This window comes from Trachurus trachurus (genome assembly GCF_905171665.1).
Source record: "Trachurus trachurus genome assembly, chromosome: 11".
In the NCBI taxonomy this organism is placed as follows: domain Eukaryota; kingdom Metazoa; phylum Chordata; class Actinopteri; order Carangiformes; family Carangidae; genus Trachurus; species Trachurus trachurus.
In genome coordinates this window covers 31,892,339-31,905,463 of record NC_139904.1, presented here as the reverse complement: position 1 = coordinate 31,905,463, position 13,125 = coordinate 31,892,339, and the positions used below count along the sequence as shown (strand labels likewise).

At 41.8% G+C, this 13,125-nt stretch overlaps 1 protein-coding gene across 1 annotated transcript in view; it reads left to right on the top strand.

Moving 5' to 3' along the window:
* The window catches only part of khdrbs3 (KH domain containing, RNA binding, signal transduction associated 3), a gene marked incomplete at both ends in the record, with an annotated part of 153,192 nt that overhangs the window by 96,549 nt on the left and 43,518 nt on the right, over window positions 1–13,125 (top strand). Inside the window, 2 exons of the mRNA XM_083981899.1 lie at window positions 2,377–2,523; window positions 5,346–5,485. Coding sequence (XP_083838025.1) covers window positions 2,377–2,523; window positions 5,346–5,485 — 287 coding nt within the window. The remainder of the gene's footprint in view (window positions 1–2,376; window positions 2,524–5,345; window positions 5,486–13,125) is intronic.

Genomic DNA, 13,125 nt, shown 5'->3' with positions numbered 1-13,125 from the left:
TATGGAAACGAGCTAAACAGAGAAATTTGACCAGAAATGTAATCTGCTTTTTTTTTTGCCTGATTTATTCATCGGGAATGAACTGGTCCTGATACTGTTTTGTAGGATTGGTTGGGATGTCTCTGTAATTAACACAACCTTAGATGTGTATGTCTGTAATACCATGAGTGACAGAGCTTATACATCAGTCCATAGTCATTAAATGCACCATTTTCATCACTGGTGTTTTAGCTCTTCCCTTCACTTTGTGTTTTAATAGCTTCTTTCATTTTTATTTATTTACATCTATTGGATCCCCATTATCTCCCACACAGTGGTTGTTTGTCTTCCTGCGGTTCACACATAGACAAAACAAACAATTATTAAAATCACACTGTATCAATCAAACAGAAAGAAAACACACTAAAGTGCTGTTTATCCTTAATTATCTTCTGGACTTTAAAAAAAAAATCATAATCATATCATAGCTTGTTTGATTGTGCACTCAGTGACAGATCATTTCTTTCATTCTAATATTCACTGTCACTGTGTTGCTCAACTGCTCTTTACAGGGCTGCAACAATCATCATCTAAATCATTGAGATGACCATCATTTAACATGATTCCCTCATAGCACACATCCACTTAAAAATAAATACAAGAAACATATTTCAAAACAAACAGCATTGTGTCTATGAGGTTTTCAGATCACAGACACTGTGCACCGTGCTGTTAAAGCAGAAACACCACAGCTACCTCACACACCCGGATTAAACACAGCTTCAAAGTACACCACAGCCACATACAAATGAATTGGTAAATGATTTCCTTGTTGTAACTGCTCCTGTGCACATATAGGATGTGAACAGTGGGGTGTCTTTTTTTAAATGGGTTTTAAGGGATAGTTCAACATTTTGGCAGATTGGCCCATTGCCATAATCCCTATAGTCATAGCAGTAGGTTCGTTACATTCAATTGTCGGTGCAAGCTATTTTTAGAACGGCAGAGCAGAGCCGTGAGCTGCTCAGAGCTACGCTACAGAGGCTCATGGGATTTCCTGGTTTCCCTCATCAAACTCGAGACAGAGTTGTTTGCGAGGTAAATTCATGCAATACCGTTGATGCGCGTTCCTGACGGGGGCAGTTTTTCATCAAGCAGTCTCTGTATTTCCCTCTAAAACAACTCTGTGTGGTAACGTTGTGTTATTATCTCATAGCATGGTGAATGTGCAGGTCACAACTTGTCCACCAGAGCGTTGTGGAGTTGTTGGATTGTGTATTTGATGAGTTTGATGAGGGAAACCAAGAAATCCCATGAGCCTCCGTAGCGTAGCTCTGAGCAGCTCACTGCTCTGCTCCACCGTTCTAAAAATAGCTTGCACCGACAATTAAAGGTAACGAACCTACTCCTAAAACTATAGGGATTATGGCAATGGGCCAATTTGACAAAATGTTGAAAACACACAATCTACTAATTTTGGTAGAAAAAGGGAGGTAGGTGAAAGATCTGAATATGGGAACGCACGCACAACTGCTTTTCTCTTGACTACTTTGTTCTTTGGAGGCCACAATCATGATCAAAATAAAATCTGAAGAATCATCACTCCCTAACTTTCAGTCATGATGAGCAACTCTTAGGAAGGTACCACAGTGTCACATATAAACACCTTAAAAAACAAACAAAAACAAAGCACTTCTTTTGCATTTAAGTCATGGCGACTGCTGTATCGTATATTTGCGATTACATCTGGTCCTACTCTGACTGCTGGTCTCCATTAGTTGAGGGACTGGAGCGCAAGAGCCCCCTCACACCTGCACTGCACACTCTTTGCCCACATTGAGTTAAACTACTTTTTGTCTCCATTGATAATTTTTGAATGATTACTCATTTTCTTTACACAAGGTACTCAATTATTTTAGAAAAATTGTCAATATTGCACCATATGAAATATCTCTTCCTCCCAGAGTCGCTGAACTTGTTTTGATGAAGCGACAGCGAGAACGAGAGCAGATATTATGATGAAGTGCACACGAGCACATACTTCATCTATGCATTTGTTATGAGGACAGGCAGCTGTGTGAGGACAAAAGCAATCGGTTAACTGTGACAGCGGCAGTCGAGTGCATTGTAAGGATGTGCCTGCGTGCAGGAATATAAGTTTACAACAACCCACATAAATATTTTCTGTTTGTCTTTTCGCAACTCTGCAGCACTAAAGCATCAAACCTCATTATCTAACCGTTATGGAAAAACTCCCCGCAGTAAATCCTTGCTGGATTATAAAAAAAAAAACTAAGATAAATGATGTGGAGTGTGACAGCTAACTCACATTCATTCCCTAGACAGACCATATATGACGCCAAACTTTGTTGTTGTTGTTGTTGTTGTTTCCATCAGGAAGAGGAGCTACGGCAGAGCGGCGAGGCCAAATACCAGCACCTGAACGAAGACCTGCACGTCCTCATCGAGGTGTTCGCCCCACCCGCCGAGGCCTACGCCAGGATGGGCCACGCTCTGGAGGAGATCAAGAAGTTCCTCATACCAGTATGTTCCAACATCACACACACGTCACACACACACACACACACACACACACACACACACACACACACACACACACACACACTGGTGTTTCTGTTGTCTCTCTTTGGTTTTCAAAGCTCTTAACGGTCTCGGTCCCAGTTACCTATCTGATTTGCTTTTAAAGGGATATTCCGGCCTAAATTTAAGCCATGGTCCAACGCACCGTAACACCGAGTTAGACACCCCCTCGAGAGATGAAGTCTGCTAGCCGCTAGCTTCTCTAGTTGTAGCAACGTTAGCAATGACCGCACCATAACAAACAGTATATGGATCCACTATCCACCGATCAAAAAGCCACTTACAGCCACAAATAATGCTCAGAACAGCACCAAACATCATCAACAGTACAAACAGGGTCCCAGCCCATAATACAAGGCATCAAACATCTGTTAGCTTAGTCTGGTTTCTATTGAAAAGAGACGAAAACAACTCACCCACTCTCCTCCAGTTATACGCTATGCAGCAACTTTCCATGTCCAGCGTATACTGTGCTGTTTGTTATGGTGCGGTCATTGCTAAAGTTGCTACAACTGGAGAAGCTAGCGGTTAGCAGACTTCATCTCTCGAGGGGGGGTCTAATATCGGTGTTACGGTGCGTTGGACCATGGCTTAAACTTACGCCGAAATATCCCTTTAACATATGAACCCTCTAGAACTCTCAGGTCTTCAGGCAGCGAGCTATGATGTATTGATTGATTTATTAAGGCAGCAGCACATTAAACCTCAGCCGTTTTTTCAGTCTTGTTTCAATTGTTTCAATTATCCCAAAAGTTGTGAACAAAACATAATATGGTGAGGCCTCATTTCATCACCGCGGATCCATCACTGCCCACGCCTGTGGGACAGACGCCTGAAGACTTGAGGAGAGCAGAGAATCTGGACATTTTTAAAAGCAAACTGAAGACCTACCTTTTTAACCTTGCTTTTAACTGATTCTTGTTGTTTTTATTGTTATAAAACATTTATTTTATTTCATTTTATTTCTTATTTATTTATTACTGTTATCTTATTTACTCTATTTTAACTCATCCATTTTTATTGTCTTTTATCCTACTACACCTCTCTATTTTACTTCAAGGGATAGTTCACCCAAAATTGAAATTTCACTCATTATCTCCTCCCCCTCATGTGGACTAAGGGCTGGGAGAAGTTTCAGAGTCCTCCGTGGCTTCTCTGAGTTACAGGGGGTCTCGGCGCAGCAGTGCATGTCCATATGACGGTTGAGAATGGGCCTCCCCTTATTCGTCCAAAAAGACACACCAAAAAACATCCAAATACCTCCATAGTGCTCAGCTGTAATGTCCCTCCTGTATTGAAGCCCCAACATGAGAAATTGTTCCGAAAAAAAAAAAGTCTATGTTTTAAGCTTGTTTGTAGCGGAAGCTCCCAGTGTCTCAGTTGACTGCTTTGCCTGTGTCACACCCAGTTCACGGCTCCGCAAATCACGCGAGATTCTGGCAGAGCAACACTGGGATCTTCCGCTACAAACAAGCTTAAAATATAGACTTATTTAATTTTTTTCGGAACAATTTCTCATGTTGGGGCTTCAATACAAGAGGGACATTACAGACGAGCACTATGGAGGTATTTGGATGTTTCTTGGTGTGTCTTTTTGGACGGAGAAATTGAGCTCCGTTCTCAACCGTCATATGGACATGCACTGCTGCGCCGAGACCCCCTGTAACTCAGAGAAGCCACGGAGGACTCTGAAACTTCTCCCAGACCTTAGTGAAAAATGAAATTTGAAATTTGGGTGAACTATACCTTTCGTTTTATCTGTCTTTCTCGTCTTCTCATTTGATCTATTTTACTTCATTTTATCTGGTGTTTTACCCACTGCAAATGATTGATTGAGTGTAAGACAGCGTTTCCCCGATGTCTCCAAAATCCAATGTTCTAAAATTATTGTGTGAATGTGTATGTGCATGTGAATGTATGTGTGTCTCCCAACATGTGTTCCCTGTGTTCCTTGTTTTTATCATGTGAAGCACTTTGAGCTGCCGTGGCCATGAAAAGTGCTCTACAAATAAAGCCTGATTGATTGATTGATTGATTGATTGATTAATTGATTTGCAGCTGCTCTTTGGCCCTCCACTCACACCCACTGTCTGTAACTTGCACTGTAATTCTGTCAGGGGCCGTCACAGTGTGTGTGTGTGTGTGTTTACATGTGTGTGTCTAAAGCGTCTGGCTGAGTGTGTGTGACTCTGGGTGGGAAGTCTGCGCTGTAACAGGAATAAAAGAGCGCAGGAGGGAATGTTCCTGCTCCTTCTTGGCAGCAGCGTATTTACTCTTCCTCCATTCATTATGGATGACGTCTCCACCGCTCAGAGCTGTGATGATTTACATCTCATCATTAATTAGCCACCTCCCCAACCCCACCCCACCCTGCTCAACGTTACCTCTCCTCACTGTTGCCACAAAACATATTTATCGATAGATCGGACACATGACAATCATATCAGTCCTTTCATGATTAAAGAGCCATTTCCCTGTTAATTATGTATTTTAATTTGGCTGCAAAACAACAACAACAACGAGTTATGAGGAGATGAAAGCAAAAAGAAAAAAGGAGGGGGGGTCCCGAGGATTTATCAACAGGATATCTGAAATGTTTAGCTGCCTCAGGAACAGCGGTCACGGCAGTACTGTAAAGTACATTAATTAGATATTCCCGGGGCTGCAGCCCTGGAGATAAAGGACGTAATTTAATACAGAGTAATTGAAAGCGAGTCTATTGCAGTGTGTGTATGTGTGTGAACATGCTGGCTCTCTGTGTGCAGGATTACAATGATGAGATCAGACAGGCCCAGCTGCAGGAGCTCACATACCTGAACGGCGGCTCCGAGGATGCCAAGGTGCCGGCGGTGAGGGGCAAACCGGCCGCCCGCGGGAGAGGGACACCTGTTCCCGGTCCTCCCAGGTAACATGCTTCCAAATGCTTTGTGTGTGTGTGTGTGTGTGTGTGTGTGTGCTACTTGTTGTGTATTCATACACTTTGGTTCATCTGGGGACTGGATATTATTTACAGTTAAGCAGCTAGTGGGAAGCCGTCTGTAAATGGATGTGTATGGTGTCCTGTTGCATTTTCAGTTAATGGTGCCATTAAGAGTTAGAGCACATACTCCACTCTCCCTGTCTGCTACAATAATACATGTCATATATTTTTCCTTGTATTTTTCTAATAATACAAGACACGCATGTCACATTAAAGCTCAGCCGTTTTCTCGTTTCATGATCGAGCTCTTTGAATGTTTCAGCGAGGCTGTTTTATTTTACCAGTGCCTAAACAATCGGGGGCAGATTTATCAGACAAACGATGGCTTTGTTTTTGCTATATGTGTATATTAGTTCTTGATTTATTAAGGCAGCAGTTCCTTGCACAGTCAGCTGATCCTGGGACTGCCCTGGAGGAGCAGGCTGCAAGTGAATGAGAGAGAGCTCATAGGCACAGGTCAGACAGCCGAGTGGGAGTCTGTGAGCCGGCCAAGTTTAGAAGAAAAAAAAACACACACCACGGCCTTGTGATCTGACCTTGACTGTAACTTCAACTCTGTCAGGAGGAAAAAAAAAAAAAATTTTCACACATTTATAAAATGACAATGTTCATGACTAGTTCATCTCATGAAAAATGGATGGAGGAAGATGCACAAAACATACAGAAGTCACCACAGGGAGGTGGAGGGAGCAGAGAGAGATGGTGTGGAATAGACAGGTGAATGCAGTCAAATGCAGTTTTAAACATTGTGATGAATAATTATTGCTATCATATTTATAGGATTTTATTAGTTCTCTGTTCAGTGCAGCTTCCTGGATATTTTACAACATTAAAGGTCTTAATAATAATAATAATAATAATAATAATAATAATAATAATAATAATAATAATAATAATAAATTGTATTTATAGAGCGTATTTTCACCTGAAGAACAAGTCTCAAAGCACTTACAATAAAAATTAGAAAAAATAGAGAAAAATTTGAAAAAATAAAAAAGGTCTAGTTACCAAGTTACCAAAGGGGTAACACTTTACTTGAATGGGTATTCATAAGATTGACATAACACTGTCATAACCATGACATAACAGCTGTCAGAAACATCAATGAATACTTATGACAGCTGTCGTTAAGTGTCATTCGGTAAGTTATGTCACTTTTAATGCAAAGTTGACATTATTTGAGATGTTTTTGTTATGAGAACTTGACATCATTTTAAAAGTTTGGCCATTAGGTCTGCTATGACAGTTTAAATTGTCTTTATGTCAAGTTGTCAGAACAAAAACATCTCAAACAATGTCAACTTTGCATCAAAAGTGACATAACTTACCGAATGACACTTAACGACAGCTGTCATAAGTATTCATTGATGTTTATGACAGCTGTTATGTCATGGTTATGACAGTGTTATGTCAATCTGATGAATACCTATTCAAGTAAAGTGTTACCGCTCGGTCCACAGAAAAATGCACCCAGCCTGTATCCAGAAATTGAGCCATTTCCACTTGTGTAACTTTGTGATGTCACAACAGAGCCATGCCCTGAGCCCAGCTGGAGCCACCAGCTCTGAGAGTTTAGCAGACAGCTGCTGTGTTGTTACTTGATGGTTCAGTAAACAGGAAGCCTCCTCTCATCTGATTGGCTCAGTGACCTGTTGTTGAAGAGCTCCAGAGCGCGGAGATGTGAAACTACACTGAGATGTTCTTTTGTTCTTAAAACCACAGAAAATATGTTCTTCTGCATCAACACTTAAAATAAAACACAGGGAAAATGTAAAATATGGGACCTTGAATTGTCATTAGAAAAATCAGAAAGGTAGGACTACAATGTGCTGTCAGTAATCCCATGTAGATGACTGGTATTGTATTGTAGCAGCCTTTCTGCTGTGAGCTGGTGCTGCTAGTTGAGTCTCCAGTGCTGCTGCAGAGTGCAGGCTCAGCCTTCAGAGGGATATTAAATTGGCCATGAGGAGTCGTCTGTCCGAGGCCAAGACACACAACATCACCACCTCTGCAGTGATTTCCCACTGCGTCTGATCCATGCAGACCAGAGGGAATGTGCAGCTCAGCCTCCACTAGGGCAGGTCAATTTCATTTCTTGTAAATATTTTGTTCATGTTTTAATGGTAAGGTTTAGTAGTTATTTTGATGAAGTTGTGCTTGTTAATTAAACAACATTAATTGGGCTGTGTCTCATTATGACTGAAAAACATTAATTAAAATAAGAAGGAATGACAGAGTATTTATTACCCTGTCTTAAAATCACTGTCAATGAAAGTCGGACAACTTCTGCTGTTTATTTTTTTGTGTTTTAGGTCCTCAGAGTCACATTAATAGTAAAGTCACTCCCACAATTGGTTTTTGTAAAAGTCAAACAGGCTGTTCTGCACTGACAAACGACCTCCTTTGTTATTTAAGACCTTGTCGGCGTCGGTGTTGACTGACAGCGAACACAGTGGCTCATAATGTCCTCGTACAAACTGATACAGGGCACAACACTGAAATAAAAACTTCAACCAGACAAAGACTTCCTGATGACTTCTCTATCTCTCTCTGTAGAAGATGTTTTTCATATTCTACAAGAATGAACGGCAGTGAAGGCAGAAAAACGAGCCCTGAGATTTCTAACCGTGCTGACTGTGTGCAGACTTCAGCAGGAATTACAGAGATGAGAAACCATGATTGGCATAAAACTAAAACCTAGAGCATTACAGTTAAATTTTTTTTGTCACTCTGCAAAATTTTGCAAATGTCTGCTTGTTTAAAGGGATACTTCACCCAAAATCAATAATTCACCAATTTTCTACTCACCGTCATGCCAAGGAAGGGTTTGGGAGTCATCAAAACTCTTTAGGAGTTCCAGGGAATTGAATGAATGAATTTCCATATAATGGTGGCGGATAGTGCTCACTTTTGAATCGTCCAAAAAGATTCAAGCCTTGTTGTAGCAGTAGCTCCCAGTGGCTCTGTTGATGTTTGTGCGCATGTGCCAGATTTGCTGCGAGATGTTCTTCCGTTACATCCAATGGTTTACAACGACGAGCTCCCTGGAACTCCTAAAGAGTTTTGATGACTCAGAAAGTTCTCCAAAACCCTTCCTTGGCATGGTGGTGAGTAAAAAATTGGTGAATTATCGATTTTGGGTGAAGTATCCCTTTAAAAGTTAGTTTGTTTTCTGTGTTAAACCACCTGAACAAGACAGAGGAAGACTTCTATACCAAACTCCTCCACCCATTCTCTCCTTTTCTTTTACTGGTCACTCTCCCAATGCCTGTCTCCATTCATAAATTTTACTTAATTACTATTTTTATTCCTATATTATTCCCATTACTTTATTAAATAAAGCCTATCCGCACCCTTCTGTTATCCACATATCAGCTAATTATACTCTTGTCTGTTTCTGTGGTGTTATGTCTTTGTAGTGGTTTATTAACAAGTTAGTTTAATAGTAAACAAGCTGGACTAGGGGGTTGTCAAGCAACCAGAGGGCTACAGAGCAGGGTGCTGTCTCCTCAGGGTGCCGCTCCAACATATGGTGAGAAAAGAAAAAAATCCTCTTTTATCCAGCAGTAGATTTGACTTATGAACACTAATTGCACCAGTGATGCTGCTCAACACATTTAGTCACATCCAGAGTCAGCATGTTGTCCTTGTTCTAGTGTAGGTTTCCTCCAATTACTCCAGTCTCCTCCAACAACACAAACACAGGCAGGTGAATAGGTGAATGTAAATTACCTGTAGGTGTGAGTGGTTGTTTGGTGCCACATGATAATGGTGTACCCAACACTGGTCCAGTGTCAGCTGGAACTGACCTCTGTAGACCTAATAGGATAAGCAGTGTGTCTAATGAATGAAGGTTGAAGGTTGCACCATTGCAGATGAGATCAGTAGCATGGATTTAAAGGTATAGTCTCTAGGCTTGTTCGTTGCAGTTTGCAAACACAACATTCAATTTTGGCCCGTCCTGCCACGCCCCCTGCCCCTGACAAGAGTTGTCAGGACTGACCCGGGAGGCAACCGCCATTCCGACATCCCATCCGACATAGGCCTGTCTATTGTGTAAATGGCAACACTTAATTTTCTATCAAATGTCCCATCATTCTGACAATTCCTTTAATAGCGTATTTTTTTCCCCAAAAGATTTTGCACTGGTTGGGTTTAGGTAATGAAGAAAGGAGTTGGTTAAGTTTAGTAAAAAGACCAGGTAGAGGCTAGACAGGCCAGATAGAGAGAGTCCAGAAGTAGAGAGTCCAGATAAGTAGGTGGGAGTAACCTGTTGAGTAACAAACTTATATTGAAAGCCTTGTTGGAATGGTGGGACGATGGCATGTCAGAATAGACCGAATCTCCTTGTTGTTTAGCCTACATTCTACTTCCGGGTAGAAAACCTGCACATAATTTGAATGAGATCAGTAGTGACGAACGAGAGTTTAGCTATATATCATATTTTTCACGCCCTATCACCGTTTAGACAAATCTGAAATGATTAAAGAAACATGAATGTTTCTTTGTGTGTGTTTTGTGTTGCTATGTGTTGTATTAATTCCGTTTGGGGTAATCACGGTGTCTAGAAAGCATCAGTGGCTTAATTATTTATGGGAAAAGGGTGCCATTACGAACCTGAAAGAAAGGGTGCCATTCCGAACCTGAAAAAATCTTGAATGGTTTACGGCACGGAGTAAACAAGCCCAATTGTGGTGGTAGCGTAGTGGTCAGAGCATCTGCTTTTGACGCAGTGGATCAGGGTTCGACTCCCGGGGGAGATACATATGAACTGCGATTTTATTGGCCTCTACCTAACCTTTTTACTAAACTTAACCAACTCCTTTCTACATTGCCTAAACCTAACCAAAGCACAGAGCAAGGACATTTATTTTCAGCAGGAGTGCCGCGGCTGCATCAGACCATGGATGTAATGCATCAGACTCGCACCTGGGTGAAACTTTGGAGGGGGAGGGGGAGGGGCCGGTCGGGCGCTGTCCCCGCGGCGCGTCGTGTCAAGCCGGGCAGGAAGTCAAACCACGAGAGAATCCGGTCAATTTTCAAAATAAAACACATTCGGAACGGCGGCCCCTCGGGAAGTTCGAAATGACGGACCTTCGGGAATTTTCGGACTGGCAGACCGTCGGAATGGCAGTCCTTCGGAATGGCAGTCCTTCGGAATGGCGGTCGCCCCCCCAGTGGCTCAGCTGACTAGCTAAGCTAACAGCAGGACGTCAGCTGTTAAAACCCTCCCGTTGTGGGACACGACATGAAACTACTCCAGTTAGCTCAGTCATGTTGTAACTCAGATATCCGCTGGAGATTTTTTTTTTATGGACCGTTTATTGAGTCACTGAGTTATTAAAGTTAAACAGGTAGCTAACCGTTAGCCCAGCTAATCTATGATAACCATGACTAATTACAAAAATGTTGCACACGTAAATAGTAATGTTTGTCCAATCCAAAGTAATGTTTAACCAATCATTGGTTTTATAGACTTTACAAACATCAGATTAGTCTAAACGGCGATATAGTGACATGAAAAATTAGGTATAGCGAAACTCTCGTCCGTCACTATTGTTCTCATGCTGGTTTTCTACCCGGAAGTAGTTGTAAACAACAAGGCGATTCGTGCTATAGAGGTATGTCAGAATGGTGGTATGTCAGAGTGGCGGGTAGAGTTTAGATTCTCAGCCCGAGCCAACCGCAGGCCGGTTCAGGCCGACATTTCACACCAACATCCATCTGGGCTGCTGAGCCACGGTCACCTCGGTGGCTCTGCCACTCGGCTTGGCCCACACCCTATAGATGTCTGTGCTCACGGCAGCAGTTCTTTAGTCCTAGTCGCCAGACACAGTGACTATCACATTAGTAGAAGTGATAATTAAGCCGGATTCCTTATGCTAAAGTCTATATTTTATTTTCATTAGTAAAATCCTGCCAGCTCCACCTTTAAACTCTATAAAGTAATCACCGGTCCTCCTTTCTTGAAACTGTCTGTATCAGAAGTTCATTTTCATGAAAAAAAACTTGAGGATTAGAACTTATTACATAGCTGCACTGATTGGATTTTATTTACACTTAACACTAAGCTGTTTGTTTGCAGGCTTTTGGCATCAGGTTGTAAACACCTCTGCATTTGTTTTTGCCAAGAAGTAGATATCGCACCTGTCAGAAATGTCCCATACTTCCTACTCATATTTACAAGCACAAGGCTCCAGAGAAATGACATGTCACCACCAGCCCCCGGCCCCGCCCCTTCCTGCTGGACTGTTATAGAAACAGAGTGGTCATGTCGTGGCCTATGAACCGTGGAGAGCCACAGTAATGCTCTCTGATATGTGGGCTTTTATTTGATCAACAGTGCTTGAGTAAACCAGTCCATGCTTGTAGGAGAACATTCACCGTGTTTGTGCCATGATGTGATCATGCCATGTTAAAGGGATAGTTCACCCAAAATTCAAATTTCACTCATTATCTACTCACCCTCATGTCGACTAAGAGCTGTGAGAATTGTGAGAGTCCTCCGTTCCTTCTCTGAGTTACGGGGGGGTCCGTGCAGCAGTATTTGTCCATATAATGGTTGTCAATGGATACCAACTTTCTTCGTCCAAAAAGACACACCAAAAAACATCCAAATTCCCTTATACTGCTCGTCTGTAATGTCCCTCTGGTATTGAAGCCCCCGACATGAGAAAGTCAGTGTAAATCACGCGAGATTTGCACTGACACAGGAAGAGCAGTGAACTGAGACACTGGGAGCTTCCGCTACAAACAAGCTTAAAATATAAACTTATTTAATTTTTTTCGGAACAATTTCTCATGTCGGGGCTTCAATACAAGAGGGACATTACAGACGAGCAGTATGGAGGTATTTGGATGTTTTTTGGAAAGTTGGTATCCATTGACAACCATTATATGGACAAATACTGCTGCACCCCCCCCTGTAACTCAGAGAAGGAACGGAGGACTCTCAAAATTCTCACAGCTCTTAGTTGACATGAGGGTGAGTAGATAATGAGTGAAATTTGAATTTTGGGTGAACTATCCCTTTAAATATGAGGGTGGTCCCAATATGCTGCAACTTAAAGGAGAAAGAGTCGGTACATTTTAAACAGTGTCACAGTGGTACCATGGTGCAGTGACTGGTGTCCATAAACATTAGCAAAGCTGAGCCACATTTGCATAAAAACCTTTATATGCTAATGATCATTAGTAGATGCTTGCCTTCCTGCTATCCCTGTGAAACCATGTTAATGCAGACTCCTCGGAGACCTCACAAGTCTACAGATAGAAAATACTCATGGCCATTACAAGACTTTTACACTGTGTGTGTTGATGCTTTGGCTTTAAAAATAGAAGGGGGGAAAAAAAACACAAAGCATTTGTTTGTTCTTTGTGTTTATAAAAGAAAACACACTTCGTTTCATCAGATTTTGAGATAAACAAGGTCACAGAGATGGGGTGTTTGTATTGCTCTGAGTCAGAATATAATTGGCTGTGTTTTAAATTACACTGTAATTAGCATTTACCATGCCTAATGCAAGTGTGATAAGACGGGAAGTCCCACAGGCTCCTGCACAGGA